The sequence below is a fragment of the Pocillopora verrucosa genome, chromosome 10, assembly GCF_036669915.1.
Source record: "Pocillopora verrucosa isolate sample1 chromosome 10, ASM3666991v2, whole genome shotgun sequence".
In the NCBI taxonomy this organism is placed as follows: Eukaryota; Metazoa; Cnidaria; class Anthozoa; order Scleractinia; family Pocilloporidae; genus Pocillopora; species Pocillopora verrucosa.
Window position 1 is genome coordinate 20575747 of NC_089321.1, and position 23179 is coordinate 20598925.

The following is a 23179-nucleotide window of genomic DNA, read 5'->3' on the forward strand; positions in this document are numbered from 1 at the left end:
TACTGCAATGAGGCTAGGTTGCTCAGAGCTGGCCAGGCTACTGAGCCTTCTGGTTTCAAGGACTTTTTCCGGTTTTCCGACGCTCACATCAAATGGGGAGGTTGAGTAATCTTAAAATGTTATTTACCTTTCTTGCATCCCGTTTAGAGAGATTATAGGTGGTTTTGCGACACAGTCATTCACTCAAATCTCATCGTCGGAGGACATCTCAATCAAAGAAATTTGTAATGTGGGTAAAAACTTGTGCCAGATGGTTGCACCTTCGGGATTGAAATCATTCAGGAATCTCGCGAACGGTAGCAATATTTATACGTGGCATCCATCCCCTGCTGTCTAAACATTAGTCATCCAAACAAAATCTTTAGTTTTCAGCATGTCGTCCAAGAGGATCTTCAACATAATAGTTGTGACATCAACGTTTTGGTTCTCCGTTACTGTATTAGTGCTGATGTTCAACAGTGAGGTAACACGCGAATCACTAACGATGCTCAACGCGCCGGTAGTTTTAGACAGTGATAAACATCACTACATGAAAGGAGCTGGTGTAAATCCTTTACGTCCTGTCGACCATCAAAAGCACATTAAATACCCTTGGGAAAAGGATTCTTCTGAAAAACCGGCGGCCAAAGACGGCCTTTTGTCTAGCGCTGCCAAAGCAGTGAACGTTTTGGCGGGGGTTCTTCCAAAAAACAGTGGTTCAAGAACTCGAGAAGTTTACGACGCGAGCATAGCAAAACGCACGAATCCTGGTGGTCTCGGAGAAGGAGGCAAACCGGCTTACTTAATGTCCGACGAGGACAAAAAACTTGCGGAACAACATTTTGGCGACCATTCATTCAACTGGGTACTTAGCGACAAGATTTCGTTGGACAGGACCTTAGAGGACGTGAGAGGAGACCGGTAAGCTTCAAGTACTCTATCTAAAACATACTTATATGTTCGTTTGCGTTAAAGAAGTTCATCTACACCAATGATATTAATTGAATGTTTGATATTCTCGTCATCTGCTTCTCTGAAGCTCAGCTCAGGTTTCAGAAAACCGTTTTTTAACCGGACACTTCCGGTGCGCGGAATTACATGCCCATATTCATCTTGGCTGAGCTTTAGCGATAGTAACTTTTTTAAAATTACAGTTCAAAATTTTCGTTTCAATAAGAATGTTGCATGTAGTAGCCAAATGCACCTCTCACTTTGTTTTTAACTCTGTTAATTTCTGATTAGGTTAGATTTTTTAAAAGACTTAATTATTTTTCGTCCACAAGTAAGATTAGAGGTGTGGATCATCAATTCAGATTTTCCTTAAGGAAGACTCAGCTAATTTGATGTAGTATGTTGTAATAATTATTGATCGTCATGAGTGGTTAGGATAAACATCAGAATTATTATTTCACTCTTTTTGGCACTTTATTATTTTGTCAATCTTCATAATTATGAATTTGAATTTTTGAAGTTCTGAATTTATCAATTTGAGCATCACGTTTTTCACTAAACTCCTACTAAAACTCGTTTAGGCAGTCTGTGAAATAAAAACCGGAATATATTAATCTCCATGTGAGGGTTTGTTCATGTTAAAGCTGATATTTGCCGTAAATAATTTATTGTGCTTAGTGTGGAAAAATATTGCTTTGTCTCCAGTTTATATCAAACAATGTCTGTATGATTAAGTCCAACTATTTTTCCTTCCCCGTAGGATAGTTATTTTTCTAACTTTTATTTGAAAGGAATGTTGGCAGGTGCAATATCGAATTTGTCGGCTAGAACCCTAGGTCACATTTAAAACATGGATGTTGAGAAACTTCTGAATACTACCCATGGTATCATTGTAATATTCTGTGACTATAAAAATAATCATCTCTCTGCAGGAATAATTGTGCAGGCTAGTGTAAACTTAAACATTGTAACTCTTAATTCTCCCAACAGTATTTATGTCCAATGTTCAACTTAGGCAGTTTTTAGTTTCTGTTTTGTTATTTGTGTATAGAGTTTATGGTAAAATTTGTTCTGGAGTATCACTAAGCCTTTACATTCTCAAGATTAAATTAGATATCATTTTTCTGCACTGTCTGAGAATTTTCTGTTTTATCTAACAGTATCCTCAGTGGAAATTTAGTTCAATTGTTCTGGAGTATCAATAACCCTTAACACTCTCATGCTTTAGATATCATTTTTCTGCAATGTCTGAGAATTTCCTGTTTGATGAAACACTATCCTTAGTATAAATTTAGTTCAATTTGATCTGTAATTTGTGATGACTAGTCACAGAATTCAAAGCATCTAGAATTCAAAATTTTGTCAAATCCAATATCCACAAGGTACAAATTGTAGGTGTCATTCCCTGCTTCTTTCAACTTGAGCTTTATTGTTGAGAAAATGTTAATTTTACTTTCAATTAACACAAAGCTTAACAAATCTAAGAGGAAAGTCATTTCTGAGAAAAATTATGAATTTTAAATTAAAATCTTAAAATTTATTTTAAAATAATTGTGTAATTTTTCCCATGTCATGATTTCAAAGAGAGAGACTATAATTTACATGTGATTATAACCTTCTGTTGTTCTTTACAAGTTTTTTTTAATCTTGTTTTAAAGTTTTTTTTAATAAAAAATCTTTTGTTTTTATGAAATAGCAGGAATAATTCTCTTTTGCAATGGTACAAAGAATCAAAGAACCAAAAAATTATTTTCATTTGAAATTTTTTTTTTCCAATGAGGCATTGGCAAATCATGTCAGATCAACGAAAGTTGTTTGTTCAGCTGAAAAGATGAACTCAGTGATCAATGTGAATTTGAGACAGAATGATGAGAAAAGAACATTTCTTTGACAGTAGATTATTATCTTTACATAGGAAAAAGCTATTGACCAAAAGTCTTTAAAAATGATGATGAAAAGTAGGGACAAAAATATAAAAGGAAAAGGAAAGCTTCCAATTCTTTGAGAAGCAGAAAAATAAAACTTTTCAAGTGTAAAGTTTGAAGTTGTTTTAACCAGAAATTATTTAACCTTTATACTTCTTGGGGAAATCAAATGAAATTTGTCTGTACAATGTGAATTAATTGTGGTGAAGAAAAGTGGCAAAGAGAAAATGAAACATCTACTTGATAATATTGTTTGCTTTGACATTATATTCTTAAAGCTAAGATGGAGAGAATTTTTTGGCCGACAGATTGGTGTGGAAACTGCAACACATATCCAATAAAAGACAATTTCAAATTCTCAACTCAGTGAATTTGTTCCAGGGACAAATCTTTAAGGCCCGAAACAGTGCCTCTAAAGAAAGAGTGTGACCAGTTCAATAGGTATTGGTCTGGATCATAGGTAGAGATGAATGACCCAAGTGAGCTATAATGCAACAGCACTTTTTTTTTTTACTTTCATCAAGAGGAGAAACATCTCACAAGATAATGAGAGAAAAGTTTGATGGATAGTTCTATCCAGGGCACACTTTTTGTGGCATTGAAGGTGCTCCCTGATTGTTAATCCCACTGTTCAAATACCACCATTACATGATCAACATTTAAATATCTTTACTTTTACACATTGATGCATTGATTTTAAAATTGATGTGATCCTCTTACATCACCAGTTGTAAGGCCAAACATAACACATACCCAACAAAGCTGCCAACAACGACTGTCATAATCTGCTTCCACAAAGAACGATTGTCTGTGCTGCTCCGCACCATACACAGTGTCATTAACAGGACGCCACCTGATCTGCTCAGTGGAATTATTGTCGTTGATGACTTCAGTGAGGATGGTAAGTAGCATAAGAAATAGTTTGGACATGTGCATTTCTTTTTAGCAGGACTTAACTCTTAACTCTCTCAAGATCTGATTGTTAAATCTCCCCTCCAGCAGTTATACATTTCCTTTTGAATTAGTTACAAGAATTTGGTGTTAGATCATGATAAAAACTTCTGCCTAATGAGTTTGAGTTTTCTTATTACTACCTTGCTGGATGAAGTATGGATGTTATAAGGAGAAGTTACATGTTAATCACTTCTGGGAGTCAAGGGGTGAACTAAATACATTGTGGTGTAACTTCCCCGTGCCACCTGCCATAGGAAGTTTCAACTGAAATTCTTCATTGTCACATGATGCCTTGGTGGTTAGTACCCAGGCTCCAGTCCTGGTGAGGTCTTTGTGTAGTGTGAAACGGGAGATGGGCGCTTGGAAGGCCAAATTAATTCTCTTGCGCATGCCTCGCGTTTGAGCGTTGTGTTACAACAGTGTGTAATAGCGGAAAACCAATGTAATCTTTGACTTTGATTACTTTCGACTCTCAACTGAAAATGCTCTTTGACTATCAATTCCATTCCGGGAAATTATTAACACTTCCAGGTGCCTCACATCACAGAAGCTGAGATAAGCTGAGATAGTAAACTTGAAACCTTTTCCTGTCGCTTTCCTCGTTACGAGAAAGATGTTTAGGGTTCACATTTTTTTGCTCCTCGTAGAGAGACTTGGTAAACCACTGGATGACCATGTTGCAACAATGAGCAAAGTGACCGTGCTACGGAACGATAAACGGGAGGGGCTTGTTCGCGCACGCTTGAAAGGTGCCTACGCGGCCAAAGGTGAAGTTCTCACGTTCCTTGATTCGCACTGCGAGGCGACCCCGGGCTGGGCAGAGCCTCTTTTGGCGCGAATTGCAGATTCACGTTCCAATGTTGTGTGCCCCGCTATCGAAGTCCTGAATGCCGACACATTTGCGTACCAAGGCTCTGCAAACGCCGATCAGAGAGGAGGATTCGGCTGGGATTTGTTCTTTAAATGGAAAGGAATTCCCCCGGAAGAACAGAAACTACGAAAAGATAGTTCAGATCCTATCAGGTAACGAGATAAAAATGTTAAGAGAGAGAGCAAAATTATTCTTAAAAATTATCATATTATTCAAAAGGGATTAAAGATGTGGACAGACTTTTTAGCAAAGCTGCAGGTTGATCATGATCCCAGAGTGAAATGAATAGAACGGCAAAGCAATACAGAGTTAATAGATAAAAAGACTGCTGGAAGCTTGATACATTGCGTAAGAGGTTTGAAACTCTAAGCGAGATTTAAAACCACGCTAGTATGCAGTGATAGTTATTACTTTAGTCCACTATCGCTGCATATTGAGAAACAATCAAAGAAAGAAATATTTCAACTTGAGCTAACATGTTGTCCTAATGTCTGTCTCATACTCAGGACCCCCACGATGGCAGGTGGATTGTTCTCCATCCACAGACAGTACTTCTTTGATCTTGGGTCGTATGACGAAGAGATGGACATCTGGGGAGGAGAAAATCTCGAGCTTTCCTTCAGGGTAAGACTTATTTACTAGCGCAGCTCTAAGTTCATTATTCTGAAAGCTTTTGATTGGCCTTTTTAGAGCATTTTTTGATTGAGTGTCTTAAAACCAAAACCTAAGTAATCACAATCAGAAGAAAGGAAAATACTTTGAACTCTTTAACTCTCAACATCTTATAGTTAATTTTCCCCACTAGCTGCTACACGTTTGCTTGTAAATTAGTTACGAGAATTTGGTGTCATATCATGAAAACAACATCTACCTGATGAGTTTGAGTATCCTCATTACTGCTTTGCTGGATAGTGGATGGATATTAGAAAGAGAAGTTAGATTTCAATCACTTCTGGGAGTTCAAGGGTTAAGAGTCATGTGAGGTACATTTATTAAAATACTCAGATTTAAGATTTGGGGATTACTTTACAGATATGGATGTGTGGTGGTCGGCTGGAGATCGTACCTTGTTCTCGCGTTGGTCACGTGTTCCGTAAGTACACCAGCCCGTACAAATTCCCGGATGGAGTGGAGAAGACTCTCAACAAGAACTTCAATCGACTGGCGGAAGTCTGGATGGACGAGTACAAGGAACTTTACTATAACAAGAAGCCACAGGCGAGGAACATGGAGTATGGAGACATCAGTAAGCGCCTGGAGTTGAGGAAGAGATTAGGGTGCAAAAGCTTTAAGTGGTACATAGAAAACGTGTACCCAGATGTCCAGATGCCCGAGTTAAATCCGCCAGCCAGTGGCGAGGTAAGGGATATTTGGTGAGACGAAGTTGCATTGCTGCACGATCTAAGCTCGAAGGAGCGACGAGAGTTGGTTCTCCAGAACTGGTTGCTAGGTTACTGCAAGTAATCCTCCCCTCTCAAAACCTCCCTTCGCTCCCCTCCACATCAAACAAATCGTAAATTTTTCTGATAGTTCTTACGAACCCATTCATACTCTGAGCTGGGGAAAGGCTTTGTGTGAGTAGAGAAGTTTTTTGTCTAAAAACTCAAAAAAACGGCCCAACCAGTTCTGTTTTCAGTTTTTAGCCCCCTAAAATGAGTGACCTCAGGAACCTATCTGACAAAATTCCTGGGTTATTTCTTTATATTTTTCGCTTTTATTACTTTTTTTTTTACATCGTGATTATCCCTAAAGTTCCTGTTTCAAGAGTATTTTATTCCTGCTGATATAAAAGGTGTCTTTACCTCTTATAGGTTCGAAACCCGCCAAGTGGATACTGTTTGGACTCGCTTGGAGCCAAACCCGAACACTCGGCTCGAATGGGAGCTTATGTTTGCCATGGGCAGGGTGGAAATCAGGTTTGTAACAGAACGATAAAAGAACTTTCGATGTTAGCATGGTACAGGTATTGTACTAACAGGAACAGGAGTGTTGATTATATATGAAATAGGAAAATTGGCGTTTTATCTATAACACTATCAGCGTTGATTGAAGAGAATGCAAAAACCAGTCCTCATCGTGAAACAGCTTTAAAGTAACTACTTTACGAGAAATTTGAACAACTTCTGCATTCTGTGAAATTTTAAAAACAACTTTGGCAGTTTTCTCAATTCATGCATCTTGATACATTGTTGTACACAGAACCAGAAGTTTTTTTAAGGCTACTTCTTTTGGAAAACTTTTGAATGACTTTCGAGAGAAAACTTTTTTGCCCCTTGACGCAACGTACGATCATAATATTTCTTTTTCGTATCAAGGAATTCGGACAAAAATTCTCTTTTTTCACTGTCATCATGAAAAAATCAAAATAAAGACTTTCAGGGTTCTCTGACATGTCATATCAATACAAACCAATTTGATTTGTAGGCATGTACCTCCAATCTCTTCAAAACTCTCAAGCGACAATAAGATCTGAGCCTCTCGAATCTTTCCATCGACCGAAAAATCACATAACTTTGCCATAAGGACCCCACAAATTCGCCCCCAAGTTCTCTCCTACGCTAAAGATCGACAGTGAGCTGGAAGTAGTGAGACTGTGGGTACCAGTCTCACTATTTGGAACATCAATTTGCAACGATTGTTGTGGTTTTATTTTATAATCTTCCTGTCTAGATGCTGGTAATGTCGTCAAAAGGCGAGATAATCTTTGAGGAAGAGAACTGTCTTGACGTGTCGAAGTCTTATGCTGGGGCTCCTGTGGAGATCTTGAAATGTCACGGGATGGGCGGCAATCAGAAATGGGAACACGACAAAAAAAGCGTAAGTTTGTATAGAGAGTTCTTTTACTTCTTTTGAATAATTAAAACAAGGATTCAGGGGTATTACCGAGCATTTCGCTCCGTATTTCTTGGACGTTGAAAAACATCCACGGGTTGGAATCTGGTAACTCAAGGCCTCATACCTTCTCGCGGGTGAAGAAACGCCGCGCCGAAGGCTAACATTGAGGACTAGCTTCCGGCTAGACTTGCATTCCATCAAATAATCAAAGCCTTGAAGATAGCTTAATGCGTCAACCAAAACTGGCAGGAATTGCTTTGTGTTTGTGTCTATGTTTTGTTCCTCGACGTCCACATCCTTTAAACAGGAATGTGATTTCTCTTGGTTACATCCCTTGCCACTGGGAAGAATTGATAGAAAAAGACAAAGGCATGTTGTTTCTTTTGGCACGTCAAGTCATAATCATGGTCTTAAATATCTTTGCGGTAGGACACACTAATACAAAGTGTCTGTACTGGGAGTCCCGAGAAGGGATGAAATTTTATGTCATCTTCTCTCGATTTTCTTCATAATAGGGAATTATCAAACACATCAGTACGGGTCAATGCTTAGATCGTGGGTCCAGTGGAGAACAGTACGTAGTTATGAATCCTTGCGACGGACGCGATTCACAGAGATGGGTCTTCTCCAAGTACAAAAATACATAACACCACCTGAATGTTCCCGCTTTGGAACAAGTTGAATATATCAGTTATCACAAGAGATCAAGCTGAGAGACTCTATTCCCTTTGCGGGCCGTGCTCCTTAGGTAATCTCTGTTAAGTTATTTTTAGATAACTCCCGTTTTTGCAGATCCCGGAAGGATCTAGAAACAGTCAGTCTAGTGTCGCCAATTTTGCTCTGGTGCATATCCCCTGCACAGTCTGTTTGTTCTTCACTAAATCATTCAAAGAAAACGCAAAGTACGTGTCACGTTACACGCAAGAAACATGCGAGGTACTTGTGATATTGTTACCAGGAACCTTGAGTCTAAAACTACTATAAACGTTCTATTAAGCTACGGGGGCGGGGGGAGGATATAATGCCAGGTATTTTCTCTCACCCAGATTTAATGACTTCCATATAGGGCATGTATGTCTGGTCAAAACGCTACGATATTTTAAACGGAAAGCAGACTCCAAAAGACGTATATTTTCGTGCGCAATGCCAAAACAAATGACCATAAAACTACTGTTTTAGAACTTGAGGGAAGGAGGAGACGGGAGCGTACAAGAAAATGATAAGCCAGGACGGGGTTTCTAATAGATGGGGGAAAGGGGCTCATATGAAAGAGGGGCTTATTCGAGCAGGGGGGGAGGATTGTAGACAGAGAAGGTAAAAGGGGGGGGGGTAATAGAGCTTTGTTTCATGGAGATAGAATGTTAATAAATTGGGGGTTCAATTCTTAATGGGGGTTGATAGAGAGGGAGGTTTGATAGATAGTAGGGCACAGTTGGGGGGGGGGAGGGCGTCTAATAGAGAGAAGAGTTCAAAAGGAAGGGGGCTTGTTCAATCCTTTATAGTAACTTGAGATGGATTACGATATTTGCGAGTTATACGCAAAGAATTTATATTGCGCGCGCTTAGAGTAAAGAAAATATTATAAACGTATACATTAGAAATTTTTTCAGCTTTGCCAGTGATATAGTGTGTGATACACTCAAGTGATCTGCTCAGTTCTTAGTAGGTTATTTCGAAGTAGTAGAACATAGCAGTATTGACCATTTTTGAAAAGTTTTTACATTTTTCGATAAATTCAGAGTAGCTTTCGACAAAGATTGACTGTAAATGACGTTGCTGACTGAAACGAATTTCTTGGAATCCCTAATCTATAATCGATAGCTGTTATCAGATAGTATGTTTTCACTACAGCTGTCAGAAATTGAATGTTTTGTTAGAGATTTTGGCAAATATTTGACTGCAAAGCTTTGCTACCGTGCGATAGTAATTTAGGGTAAACTGATACCTCTAGGTAGATTCTAATCTTTCAAAGTCTTTGCAACTCCACTTTTGTTTTCCCTTTGTGTTTTTAATTTGTTAACTAAACGTTGCTATGAAGCGCTTTTCGATTGATTCAAGAAAAACCAAAGCCACCCTAGTCACCGTAGCCGTCAGAACACAGGCTTGGGGACTGGTACAAAGCCAATGCAATCCCAGGTTTCTTTCGATGCTCACTCGAAAATTGCTCCAATGCATGTGAAATCTGTTTTCAACAGTATTTATCTCCCCTGTAAGTTTAACTCATTTATTCTCGTTCACTAGTAAGCTGCAAAGCTAATGATTGTGTGGTGAATGACGCCGCAACTTACCTTTGGCGAGAGTTACCTTACCTTCTCCTACCGCGCGGGAAAAAGTAGCGAGTGCGGTAACATGTCCCTAAGCTAGTTTCATTTGAATTATGATTGGCCGAGGCCAAAGTCTCTGATTTATCTAATGCATCTGGTAAAAAAAAACCAACTGAGTATATACAAAGTTAAATATGGGGATTTTTTGCACTTTTGCATCTGGCGAAAACCCAATATCAAAATCTTAGATACCGTAAGGCTGTATTCAATTGCGAGTGTGAGGGAGTGCGAGAAGTGACTGTTTTCCACAAAATACTCGGACAAATTGAATGGAAATTTAAACTATCCATATGTGCGTCACGCACCATTTTATGATAGTTGTAGGTTAAATAGAATGGGATGTTCAACGTTTCGATCACACTATCCAGGATTGAGAGCAGATGCGAACTTTACAAAATTTGATAATTTGCACTATTTTTTAGCAATTTAGAACCCTCTCTTCAATCATTTGCATTTCATCGTCCATTTTCGTAAGTAGACGCGCAAATTTGTGATTGATGCAGTTTTGGCAATTTTAGTGATATTTTGAAATTTCGATCGTTTCGTTTCTGGCCCTCCTCGGATCATATCTTTGTTTCCTAATTGTTTTGAAATGATTTTCATGTAATTTTATGCTACATATATTTTTATGAAGTAATGCTATCAAGTGATTCACCTAAATAAAGTATTGATTTTGGATAAAAAATGTATTTCAACTGGTGAGTCTTACATTTGTATCGATACTGGTGAGGGTACGAGTGTAATTTTGACTTCGAGCGATAATGATGTTATCAAGTGATTCACCCAAAGGAAATATTACTGAGTCACATTTTTAGTTAAAAACATGTATTTCAACATGCGAGTCTTACATTTGTATTGGTACTGACGTGAATGCGAGAGTAGTTTGTACCCCGCGCGTTATCCCAAATTCTGCCTAAGAGCGAGAAAAGAGCGTAACTGGTCCTGGGCTGTGACAGTTAACCCTTTACACCCTAACATCAGTATGCATATTCTCCATACTGTTCTTTATACATTTCCTAAGGTGCTGACAAGGAGAATTTGTTTCAAATTCAAGAGCTTTTTTAGTTGGTGATTATTTCCTATATTCTCGTAACCTCAATGTCTGATTCAGAGGTGATATTGTGAGGAGAAATTAGATGCAAGTCACTCTTAGGGTGCTAAGGGTTAAAGGGAAGATTGGAATCGCGTGAGTTATAAATTTCTCTTCATGTAATTACTACAAACAATTTGAATTTGATCTGTCACCTTCCAAATACTGAAGATAGACTGATACAATATGATCTCCGATACTGCCTACTATTCTTTACTTCTTCATTGTTTTCAAGCTTTTTTCCTTGACTTTACTGCACTTGAAATTGTCTCAAAGTTGTGAACGTCAATTTCGCAACGCTTTAAAATATTTAACTAAAATTCTAATGGTCTGTCATGGATTGTTCGAAGTTTGGATAACGTTATTACTGGATAAATCTCTATCCAGTGGATAGCGCAGTACGTTTTGTTAGCAGTTATCCGCTGAATAGCGATTTACCCTTTGGATAGCGTTACCCACCCTTTGAATAACTGGGCTCTGAACGGTACACAACCAGGGAGACTAAGAAAGTTAGAACCTGGACTGTAAGGATACATGATAGAAACTGATTTAAAAACTAGAGATAACACCACTCCAACTGTATCTTAGTTCTAAAAAAAAATACTTTTTTTGACCGGCGAAGGCACAATTGAATTAATAAATGTAATTAACAAAAAAAGAATTTAAAAACATCCTAAAATTGAAATATCCCTTGTTATAACACGTCAGAATGACTACTTTTACTTCTGTCCTCTTCTGGGTAAGCCGAGAACCTCCACTTCTGTGTTTGCCGGTTGTCACATTTCCGTACGACCAGGCCATCCCCTTCAATATCTAAGCAAACGTCGTGTAGTACGTGACGAATTTTCCCATCCTGCCGGAGAAGACACATGACAGAAAAATAAGTTTCACTCTCTAGACGACGCCCGAAAATGAGCCAGATTTTTCGCCGTAATTGCCGTGAAATAATATACAGTTTTGGGGCAAAATCCTTTGAGTAAATACCACTCATTTTCAAACAATTTTTTTAATGCCGCCAACTTGGACTAGAAAAGATAAATAAAAATTAACCTTTCAACCAATAACAGTAAAATTATGACATTATTTCCATGAGCTCTATCTTTAATGTCTCAACCAAAAAGAATTCGCTAGTTCTAGTCTCCCCCGTGGAGGTGCGCATGGTCAGAAGTCAGTCAAGCTCAGTCATCTCTACGGTGCAATTAATTTTACTCTCCCATACCAAAGCAGCCTAAGACATTGTTCTCGGCCATCACTAGAAACAGTGACTCACCCGATCATGTTCCCACTTTTGGTTTCCACCAAGTCTGTGACAATTGTATAGCTTAACTTTGGTGTTGGAGTCACCATTTACCAGATCCAAGCACAGATCATCATGCCAAAACTCATTCTTCTTCGTGTACATGAAAAACTGAAAAAAATGGTGGCTCATTATTGGTAACAGGTATTTAAATCTGAACCTAGTATATGGCCGACAGCTCGCTAAGGATAAGTTGAGATGCTTGGGACTGCGATCGCTCAAAAATCGTTAGCAATTAACGTCAACTAGGGTTGATATAATGACAATGAAAATTTTAAAAAGTTGACCGCAAAATGTAGGGGAATCCGTTTCTTTTGGCAGAACATCGCTTGTATGCCTTAATTGGAGGATGTCAAGTGGTAATTACTTGTAAGGCGCCCAAGAATACTGAGGCGCTTGACTCTTCGCTTGCTCGCGTCTTTTCAGATGGCTTATACGAACTTACCTAAGCCCCACGCAGTTTATTTTTGTGTGTGCGTGCGCCTTGAAGCGTCGAGCGAAGAAGCCACGAAGGTTTTGGGACGGATAATAGTAATTGAATAACCACTTGAGGCTTCGCCTCTCATCGCATTGAAGCGCACAGAGAACCAAAAGGTACGCAAGCTAGCAGGAGATTCGTCAGTGATCTATTAATACCCGTATGTACATGCCTACCTGGTTATTCCCCATGCCATGGCACATGTACATGCCGGGTTCGCCGCCTGGCTCATTTTTCGCTAACGTATCTAAGCACTGGTCCGTACCAAGATTACGGACCTACGAGTCAATACAAGTCAGAGTTAAAAAGAGAGTAAAAAAACGTGGTGGCTGAAAAAAAAGTGCCAGGCTAAGGCTAAGGAGGCTAAGGCCAGTCTGGCCAGTTACAAAATAAAAAAATCGTTTTCTGCGATTATGGAAACAAAATATCGACAAGCAAACGAGTATCCAAACAAAGAACTGTTTCGCAGGTAAATTAGTGTTAACAACTGAGTTGACAACGTAAATTGGCCACCGTAAAGGGTAAAAAAGCTGACGTTTCGAGCGTTAGCCCCCTGTCAGAATCGCTCTGACGAAGGGCTAACGCTCGAAACGTCAGCTTTTTTACCCTTTACGGTGGCTAATTTACGTTTTCAACTCAGTTGTTAACACTAAATTACCTGCTATACTCTCCCACCGACACAGCACCACAGTTTCTTGAGAAACTTACCCCTTGATTCAAATAAATGCTTAGGATGCGCTCTTACCTCCCCTCTTCCGTGCGGGTACATATCCGGGATGTCCAATTCTGGGATCACGTTCTGCAAATACCACTTAAAGTTCTTACATTTAAGTTTCTCTCTAAGGGCCTTTCTTTCAGACACGTCTCCATAAGATCTGTCCTTGAGCTGCGGCCTCATAGCGTAAAAAATTTGTTTGTATTCATCCATCCAGACCTCAGCCAATCTCATGTTATTCTTGTCAATTGCTCCTTCTCCAATCTTGTATGGCTGACTCTCTCTGAACACGTGACCGACCTTGGAGCACGGGAGAATTTCCAGAGATCCTCCGCACATCCAGATCTAATGATAAAACCGGAAGTTAGCGTCCACAGTCAAAAATTACGAAATTCTCGAAATCAAGTGAAATTATATTGTCATTCTAGCATCATCGATTTACATTAAAAAACGGTAACAACAATGGTCTCTAACGCCCTCAAACGACCCCACCTCTCATTCTCATGGTAATACTACCCTCCCCTCCTCATGCAAACGATCTCGGAATTTAGCAAGGATGATGTAATTGAAGATGGTATATTTTGAGGCTGGGGTTCTAAGTGCCGGAAGATGATATTTTTAACATGACACAAGCATACTCAGAGAAAAAGAACTCCGAGTGCTCTCATTAGGTGTCGAACCTACAACTTTCCGATGAGTGCTTCGGATACTCTACCGAGGAGCTAAGGAAGACCTGTGGTCGCCTAGGCCGTTTTACAAGGTCCATGGTGACAAACTTCCTGCATACTGCTGAGATAAGAATGTCGATATGCGTTGCTTATGCGAAATTAATAAGTAAATGAAGATGGTTAAATTTCAAGCGTGGTGATTTAAGTGAAGGATGATGTCTTTTCACTGAATGACATTTGCATCGATGGTGTACAATATTGAGAGAAGGGAAGGCTCTCACTTCGCTAGATTTATAGTGGAATAATAGTAATATAACTGAGTAAATAAGTAAGTAATAATAGCAAATAATAGCATCCATCTTGTCATTGTCGCTTATTGCATGTTTAAAATGAGGCATATTTCACCGAATCGCGACACTAAGGTAATGTTTGCATACACGTCAAACTTGCTTGCGTAGCTGCGAGAAGTTATCACGGCTTCTATGGCATGAAACGACTTGAACAATGTGCTTCACTTCTGAGAGGAGACACTAGTTCAATGCAGATAAATCTGCATTTTTAAGGCTTCCCTGGCAGTTCGCCGGTACTCATTTATACTCCTGGGTGGGGCACTGCAGCAGAGAGTAAAGTGTTCTATCCAAGAACAATACTCAATAACTCGTGGTAGGGTACCCAGACCTCTGGAGCCCTGCGTAATAACCACTGGGTAACCGCCCCTCTTGCACACCGTTTCAAACCAAAATAATCGTTAAGATTTTCTCTGTTTATTTTTTTTCTTTTGTCATAAAAGAGGTTTACATGTTGGTCAGAGTAAACCGAACTTACCCGAAAGGACATCTCTACGTTTTCTCCTCCCCAGTAAGACATTTCAGTATCATATGAACCAATTTCATAGAAATACGTTCTGTCGATTGCGAACAACCCACCAGCCATTGTGGGTGACCTGCGGAAAACATGAAGTTAGAAAAAATATCCAAGAAGACAATCACAATGGAGAATTATGTTCTATATGACGAAGCATGAACATTTGACATCGTCGCCTGAGGGGGCTGTCAATATGCAGAAGGAACATCGCGATGCAGATTTGAAGAGACTACGTCGTGGGACTAAAGATAAACTCAGATTACCATTTTGTAGTATACTTGTACGTAAAAAGGATGGCAAACACAAATCTCCAACTTTCTCGTAGAGCAGTGTAGAAAAATCTCACGCAAGCAGACAACCACGAGACGGGATGAAGTGCCCACCTTCATGCACTTGGCTATAATATAATATGATGACAATCAAGACGGCAATGATGAATAAAGTAAGTTAAGTCTACACACGAGATAATTGACCTGAGCTGAACTCGGTTTCCGCATCATTGAGAATCCAGGAGCACTCTCTGTAAAGGATGCCAGCCCATCACATTTTCCCGCCGCCGCATATTTTCCCCCAACTCCACCCCAAGCCCCCATCCTTCAAACAAACACAGATAAACACCTCCCCTCCTGGATTTTAAAAAGGTTTCCCTGATTATTGGGGTAATGACGACACTAAAAAATAAGGTTTCACTTGCCTGATAGGATCAGCATCACTGTTGCGTCGTTCCCTCTCATAGTCTGGCAATGCCCTCCACTTGAAAGTCAACTCCCAATTAAAGACCCCTCGATTGTAGCCTCCTTTACCCTTAGCATAAGAAAACGTTCTTAAATCGATAACCTCGATATCTGGGGTAACGACAATAGTCCTGTCATGTGCGATCCTTGCAAGCAGCGGTTCCAACCAACCGTAGTTAGCCTCGCAATGGGAATCAAGAAAGACGAGGACATCGCCTTTAGCTTGTTTGGCGCCAATCAGCCGGGCGCGTATTAAACCTTGTCTGGTCTCTGCTCTAGTGAGTTGCACTTTGGGAAACTGTTGGATGTACGAACTCAGTTTTTCGTTGAGATGAGCTGAAAAAAGAAAGAATAAAAATTGGGAAACGAAATGAAACGAACAGCAATATACGTACCAATTTACATGTAATAATCTTGCAAGAGTTTCTCTAGAGCTTAAAAAGCAGAAACTTCCGTGGTGCATACCATAGTCTAACCTGTATTAAGCAGCACCGTATTGAGCGGTCAGTTGTCTAAGTCCCGAATTTTTTTCCCATTTAGTTTTCTAATTTTCACTTGTATTGAGCGGTTACCAAAAATGGATTATAAACTGAGTTTATAATCTATTGGTAGTCACCTCTATTAAGCGGTCGTAGTCACCTCTGACCCAAGTCCCAACGGCCTGCTGGTATTGTCTTTCATCTGTATTGAACGGTCACTTCAAGCGGAACCACTCAAATAATCTAAGATTAATCTCTTGTGCCAAATTATTTCCATGTTTATCTCCCTAAATCGATGTTAGCACTTTTGAGTTCAAACATCCTCAAAGTTTTGCAGATTATCTTTCTTCTTTGGACCGTTACGACAAATATTACGCACAAACGTTACGCAAGTCATTTGCTGGTCAACCTGCAGTCAACGGTCATTCCGCCATTCCCTTTGGGTGACCACTTGATACAGGTTCGTCTGTAACAAGTTAGGTGGGTTTAAACATTAAAATAGCGGACGAAAAAATATTTATGAGAATATATAGGAAATAAAACCAGAGTAAGTTTTGAAATTGAGATGCAGTGCATTAATTTCCAAAAATAAAAATCGGAATTGAGTTAAAGCAAAAGCTACTTAATTGAATCGCAGCGGGTTGTAATCGCGCGAGGGAAACGTAATTGCTTTGCCTCCTTGTTTGGCTTTTTTCCGTTTATTTGTTCAGTTTTTCAGTTCAAAACACATTTACAACCAATTTCATTTTTCTTTGGTTAAAGGTCCTCTTATCTAGCTATCGAGCAGGAATATTTCGAGAATGCTTGGGAGATATTCAACAGAAAAAGGTTTTTCTTTGATACTCAAGAGGAACAGTAGTGATTTCTTTTACTAGACTCGAAACACCTGCTGGTATAAAACAAACATCTCACCAGGTGTTGAAAAATATCTTAAATTGTATAGAGTCGTCAAGTCTGTCACAACCACATTTGCGCTGAATCATTATAGGCACGCTTGTTTAACTTAACACTGGAGAAAAGTTTATTTGATAAACTACACCACATCAATCGCGATGGCATGAGACAATTTCAAATTTCTTTTTCTCCTTTTTTTTTTTCGTTTTCAACTTTTGACATGGGCCAGTTCTAACAAATTGATCGACACTGCTAGACACGCGCTCTAAAAATTATTTAAGCGGCCAGGTTAAAATCGATTTCCGAAAAGAATCACAACATGGCTCCGAACAGTTGACAATTTTACATAAGTTTGCATTATGGGAGATTTCCATTAGTAAAATATGTTGAATTTGCGACGGGATATCTTTGTCAGTTTTTAACTAATTACCCTTAAACTTAAGAGGTGCACTGCTTTAAGACAGTTTTACCGGAACTGTCCATAAAATTCCGCCTTATGGTCCATATTAGTACAAAAAAAAAAAAAAAGAGAGAAAAGAAAAGTGGAAGGGTCTATCAATATCGCCACAGGAAATCAGCTGAAACCTGCGTCACGGCCAGCAAAATATTCATGTTGGTCAGTGCTTGTCGACTATTTTTTAATGTTTGGCACATTTCACTACCATATGCCGGTATGGAAATATCATATTTTTTTATATCTCACGTTGAAAGCTTTTAAGTTCTGTTTGACCGGAAAAAAAACAGCAAACAAACACGGCAAAACAAAGGATTTATCTCTGTGCTTGGACAGCAGCCTTCGGCTTTATACACCTGAAAGACTAAGCACAGCTTCAAACAGTTTCCTGCTGAGTTGGTAGCGACAATTTAAACTGCCATTCGCGATAAAGAGGGGATAATATAAATCTTCTTTTCGCAATTTTCCTTGGGAAATTAGTTCTTTCCTCAGGGGTAATCACACTTGAGAGACAAGTCGCAGCTCGCCCTGGACGACAATTTGTTTCGTAAGACACTGGAATTTAAGAAAAAAGCTTTGTGCCTTCGACAGAATATTCTCCTTGTCATGTAAAGTCTCACAAATTTAGACCAGCTGGTCTGAATTTGTGCGATGATGACTGCCTCAGAACTACCAGCAGCGACATGTTTTAGGAGCATTATGAACGAAGCAGTTTGTGAGAGACCTGTCGCAGTCACTTCCAACCTCATTCTTCATTATTTAAAGATTTAAAGATACATCTCCTCCCCCCTGTACATTCCCCAAGGAAAGGCCCTCAGAATAACAAATGGTGCCCCAGAAGGGAGGGGGAGGGGATAAAAACCACTTACCATATCCTTCGAAGTTACTGTGATCATCAACCAAAATTATTTCTTTTAAATATTCTTGCGGAGATCGCGCTAAAACCGTGTGTACTGTCCGTAGAAGAGTCGACCACGCCTCATTGTGGAAAATAATAACAACACTTGCAGTGGGAAGTTTTGTCGGGTATTTCAGACTAAGGCACCTGTCAATGTGGAAAACAATTCGCAAGTCCATTAGCTTCGTGGCGTGACACGACTTAAAATTTGCATAGTCATTGTCGTTCCCTTCAATTCCTCGTTTGGAAAACTACTGCTTCAAAATTCTGCAGGGAATGATTTCATTCACATCCAACTTAACTCGGTTAACCGTGTGTCAATTGAAGCTTAAAAACATTTTCGCTTAAAAAATGAGACTCGAAACAACGCTAGTAAAATATCAAAGAGCCATAAGCTTAAGCGCAATAATGAAGATCGACTCTCATGATTTTTTTAAAGTGAAATATTGATACTCCTAGGCTCGTGAAGGAGTGCTATCTAATTTCTTTGCTTCTGAATAAGACGAGTTTCATTTACGTCGCGTTCTTCATCGTCCTGTTGTTTTTTTGTATTTTGTCTTCGATCTGTGAAAACCACCAGCAAAGTGAGTTGGACGGCAAACTTGTTTATATTGCAAATCGATAACAAACTTCCCCAGATTCATTTAACGCAAAAATATATTTTAACTTCAACATTAGCACCACAATATTCGAATACGGCAAATTATCTTTAGGTTAAAATAATGCATCTTTTCAAAATCGGCTATTTGATCTTTTATCACCGTAAAAACCGGTTGATAAATATTTGATTCCGCCATCAATTTCTTGGCCGAGCGAGCCATATAAACACAAAGCTGTGAAGTGACTTCGCCGCTGGAAGAGTCAAAACTGCAATGGAAACTAAGAAATGTAATCACTCGGAGAGCGGACTTTCCAAAACTACTTAGTGATAGAAATAACATTAATACAAATAGTAACTTGGATACTTACTTCTCTGGTCGATTATCAGGAATGGATCTTTCCAACGAAATCTTACTGCTTGCCAGTTCATTGAAACTATACTTTTTATATCCCTCTTTTTCCTGGCTTATTTGAGCTGGGTCATCCTGATCATTGTGAACTGCTTCTCCTCTCTCTCCTGGTCCTCTTGGATTTGGGGGAATGAGCGTTACGTACACAGATTTAAATTCTTCGATTGAAGCTTCTGAAGATTCGAAAGTAATCGAAGCAGTTCTCCTTGAATCAGGGAATTGATTTATATCTGCTTGAGAGAGTTCGACATTGGTGTAGCTAAGTAGTATCAACTCTACAATCAGCCAAAACGCCGAGGTGAAGAAAATCGTCACGACCACATATCTTCTCCTGGTTGAATAAATCATTGCTACGAGCGACCATTTCATTCGCGAAGCGTAGTTCTGCTTGCGTGAACAGCCAGAAAGCGGACAAATTCTCACGGAAGAGTGAATTTGAGATCAAGCACTCACAATAAATTGCTCTTTAAAATCTTGAAAAATTTACAGTCGAACGAAAATGTACGAATGGGGTCATTTTCCTTCTTCTTTACCCCTGTCAAGTCATTGCTTGTGGCGCACTGATATACTGGAGCGAACAATCTGAACTGACAGCCGCTCATTTTACGCCAGAATGATTCCTTTTGTGTGTAACACTCAAGCTACTTCCGGTTTTACGACTAAATGGGAATCCCCAATATCGTCAGGGAAACAGCTAGATCATCGACAATTTCGAATGAACATAAGGGAAATCTAAGTACTTATCCTGATGAATCAATTTGGCTCAGAAAGAATGGCAAGCGTAGCAATCATGGACATTGCCTAAGGCAAAACGTCACGACAGTACTGCCCTACCACCATTGTCACATCACACAACAAAGAAACTATTATGACAAAAGCGAAAGGAAATGCTACTGTTACAATAGCGTACAATCAAGCCTTTATTATTAGCGCTTCGGCACGAGCGTTTATTTCCTGAGCAAAGGTCTGTCAGGAGTGAAGCACTATTAGTGCCAGATCCCTGCAAACCTCCTCTCGATGTCTCAACTCTTCCCGGGGAGCGGGAGAGCAAAGAAACGCTCGCTTTACAGCGGCCTGCTCCCAGGCTATGTGGACTGACTTAGAGAACGATTTCTATTTTTTTAACTAAGGATTTCACCGAAGATTTGAGCCCATTTATTTGCGGCTGAAGCACTGTGGAAGTGAAGCAAAACTCCTTGGATTTTTCTTGCGCAACGAGTGAAGTATTTACGAATTTTAAGACTTAATTTGCACACTTAAAATGGAAATTCGGAAATCTAAAAATTCTCCAACGTAATATCATACCCAGCCCGATTTGTGTAGGAAAGAACATGATTTCAAGTGCAATTTCTGGCAATTTTGTGTTAATAAGCAAGAGGGAATTTTTCCAAAGACAATAAAATCTGCACGAGCTCGTAGGGCGCGCACACGACGCGTACTTACACGGGCATGACGTGTGCACTGTCCTCTTAGTGCTCAAATTGAGCTGGTGATTACTAATCACCTTCGAGAACTGTGTTATAGTTTGGATTAATAATTATGATAGGACCAAGTGGAGTCCAGTCGGTCTGTAATCATACGAATGATTAACAAAATCGGACGACTGCGAAGCGGAGGTCCGGTTTGTTAATCACGAGTATGATTACAGACTTGGACGACAAGAAGTCCTGTTACCAATTAATCATAACCATTACGATTTCCAAAAAAAATAAATACACCTAGAAAAAATATCTCCAGTGAAGACAATATCTTCAGTTAAAAATTCCTCAATTTTGTAAATTCCCCAGTTTTACTTTGGATAAGTGGTTGTTGCTATGGTTATTTTGATCATTTCTGTGATTGGTGGATTAGCTGACTGGACTTTGTATGATTGGCTGCTTTAACTGTCCGATTACAGCCAACTGTCCGATTACTCTATCCGATAACACTGTCCGACTGCAACTGTACAGCATGATAAGTGAAAAATGAAGCTGTAAATGCACTAATAACATTTTAGGAATTTGTAATGATTATGATTAATGAAAAATGTAACAAAATCTTTTGATTATCACCAGCCCGATATGAGCGTTAATAGGTCCGTGTACGCGTCGTGCTTGTCATTGGACAGTGTAATAGGACAGTTAAAGGGTCAGTTAACGCGTCGTGCCTGTGTAAGTGGACAGAACGCGTTATGTGCGTGCGCTGTTCTCATATTTCATATTTGTAGGATAGCATTATCCGCCCTTTATACAACTGGGCCCAGTACGATAACAGACCAAATTGGACTCCTCTTAGTCCTATTACCATTATTGACGTACCGTCCCATACCTTCTCCTGTGTGTGCTCAGAATGGTTTCCGCACTCCGCGACACGGAATGATAATTACCTTTTCGTGTGAGAGTATAATGCCTGACACAGCACAGTCCCAGTATTAAATCTGTTCTAATTGCGGTTGGCGTAAAGTGGGAAATAGCGTTTTTTTGCGTCAGCCTTCCTAGATTTGATGGAGTGCAATAAAATTTCCCCAATAAACTGGCCATACAAGAAAAATAATCAAGATTTTCAGGCGATATTTAATGACAGGCTCGTGAAATCTGTATAATCAAAGCCGCAATCTCGGTTGAAATGTCGAGCGTTATTTGAAAAGGAGAAACTTATAGCAATTCAATTAAGATAATTCAGTTTCTCTTGGATAATTACAATGTTACTTTGTATTTGTCGAATCGAAATGAGACTTGTGAGATCATTTTCCTTCTGACAGGGCTTATTTGCAATTGAAAATTAAATATTTGTCGGCCCAGAATTGATCAATAAGGGCTGAAGATATTTAACAACGGCGACAAAATGACGCGTCAGTCTCAATCGCAGAGAAAAGTGGAAAGTACTGTTATCGTGAAAAAGCAAAATTGACCTTGATTTCACGAATATTTGATTAAAAATTTTTCGTGCTCTATCGGAGATAATTTTTCTTTCAGAAAAGTCAGTTCCAATCGGATTTTCACATCTTTGACATCTAGCGCATCCGTAGTAATATGATTTTGAGATTACTTATCTCTAACGCTGTTTTAATTTGTCGGATTGATATTTTTGCATCTTCTTCGCGATCTTTTGTTTTTTCTTCTAATAGCACTGACAAATCCTCGTAATTTCGTTTGTCATGAAACATTTCACAACAAACCTGGTTTCTATGAGATAAAACATCTTAAATAGATAGAACACTATGAAGAAAGTGAAATTAGTGCAATGATAAAATAGGTATTGCCATCAGTGTCCTATCGTATCTGATCGTAGACGAAATTACCCAGCCTAGTAAATTATTGTCAGTTCTTAAAATGTTTTCGCGTTTGATCATCCTTCCTGCGCTCTGACAGTCGATGTTTGTGTTTTACTTTGTAACATCGAAATCAACTCTCTACATTTCCCCTGTCAGTTAAGATATTCAAAGGCGCTTAATTCTGGGCGAATTAGAGTTCGCTAGTCTCAATTGCTACCAATCATTCAGGGCATATCCGGTCATCATCATGGAAAACAGCAATAAAGTATCATCTTTTGTGTTTGATTTGTTCTACTCTGGCCTGTGACTGATTCGTCGTACGAGGGGAGGGTAAAGAGCTTTCTAAGGTGTTGGATCTCTTGGAGAATGAGCCGATTCACTGGTTTAACAACGAAGTTGCTAAGCAGGTGCCTTTATCGATCAGGAAAAAAGAAAAATGAAAACATTTCGCCGAGTTAATAAGGCACTTCTCTCCCAGGCGGAAATTCGGGGGATAACAATGCTAT

General features: G+C 39.3%; 2 protein-coding genes across 2 annotated transcripts; one reads left to right on the forward strand and one right to left on the reverse strand.

The window, feature by feature from the left end:
- Positions 1 to 76: 76 nt before the first annotated feature.
- On the forward strand, positions 77 to 8800 carry LOC131774789 (polypeptide N-acetylgalactosaminyltransferase 13). The gene is made up of 8 exons (XM_059090872.2): positions 77 to 900; positions 3584 to 3756; positions 4457 to 4832; positions 5187 to 5304; positions 5713 to 6039; positions 6492 to 6596; positions 7351 to 7497; positions 8031 to 8800. Exons 1-8 carry the CDS (start codon positions 374 to 376, stop codon positions 8160 to 8162), a joined length of 1905 nt encoding a protein of 634 aa, XP_058946855.2. The 5' UTR covers positions 77 to 373; the 3' UTR covers positions 8163 to 8800.
- Positions 8801 to 10553: 1753 nt separating this feature from the next.
- On the reverse strand, positions 10554 to 20165 carry LOC131774806 (polypeptide N-acetylgalactosaminyltransferase 13). The gene is made up of 8 exons (XM_059090890.2): positions 19380 to 20165; positions 18382 to 18557; positions 15646 to 16021; positions 14913 to 15030; positions 13450 to 13764; positions 12881 to 12982; positions 12200 to 12337; positions 10554 to 11782 (listed from the first exon to the last, which is right to left on the reverse strand). The coding sequence occupies exons 1-8, from the start codon at positions 19787 to 19789 to the stop codon at positions 11624 to 11626; spliced, it is 1794 nt and encodes a 597-aa protein (XP_058946873.1). The 5' UTR covers positions 19790 to 20165; the 3' UTR covers positions 10554 to 11623.
- Positions 20166 to 23179: the final 3014 nt, after the last annotated feature.

Excerpts from the sequence above, each read along its gene's own strand:
- LOC131774789 (XM_059090872.2), top strand. The coding sequence starts at position 374 with ATGTCGTCCAAGAGGATCTTCAACATAATAGTTGTGACATCAACGTTT. Across the intron at positions 5,305-5,712 it reads ATCTCGAGCTTTCCTTCAGG|ATATGGATGTGTGGTGGTCG; the intron begins GTAAGACTTATT and ends ATTACTTTACAG. Across the intron at positions 6,040-6,491 it reads ATCCGCCAGCCAGTGGCGAG|GTTCGAAACCCGCCAAGTGG; the intron begins GTAAGGGATATT and ends TACCTCTTATAG.
- LOC131774806 (XM_059090890.2), bottom strand. The coding sequence starts at position 19,789 with ATGAAATGGTCGCTCGTAGCAATGATTTATTCAACCAGGAGAAGATAT. Across the intron at positions 18,558-19,379 it reads CCTGATAATCGACCAGAGAA|GTGCCTTAGTCTGAAATACC; the intron begins GTAAGTATCCAA and ends CCACATTGACAG. Across the intron at positions 11,783-12,199 it reads AAAAGTGGGAACATGATCGG|GATGGGAAAATTCGTCACGT; the intron begins GTGAGTCACTGT and ends CTTCTCCGGCAG.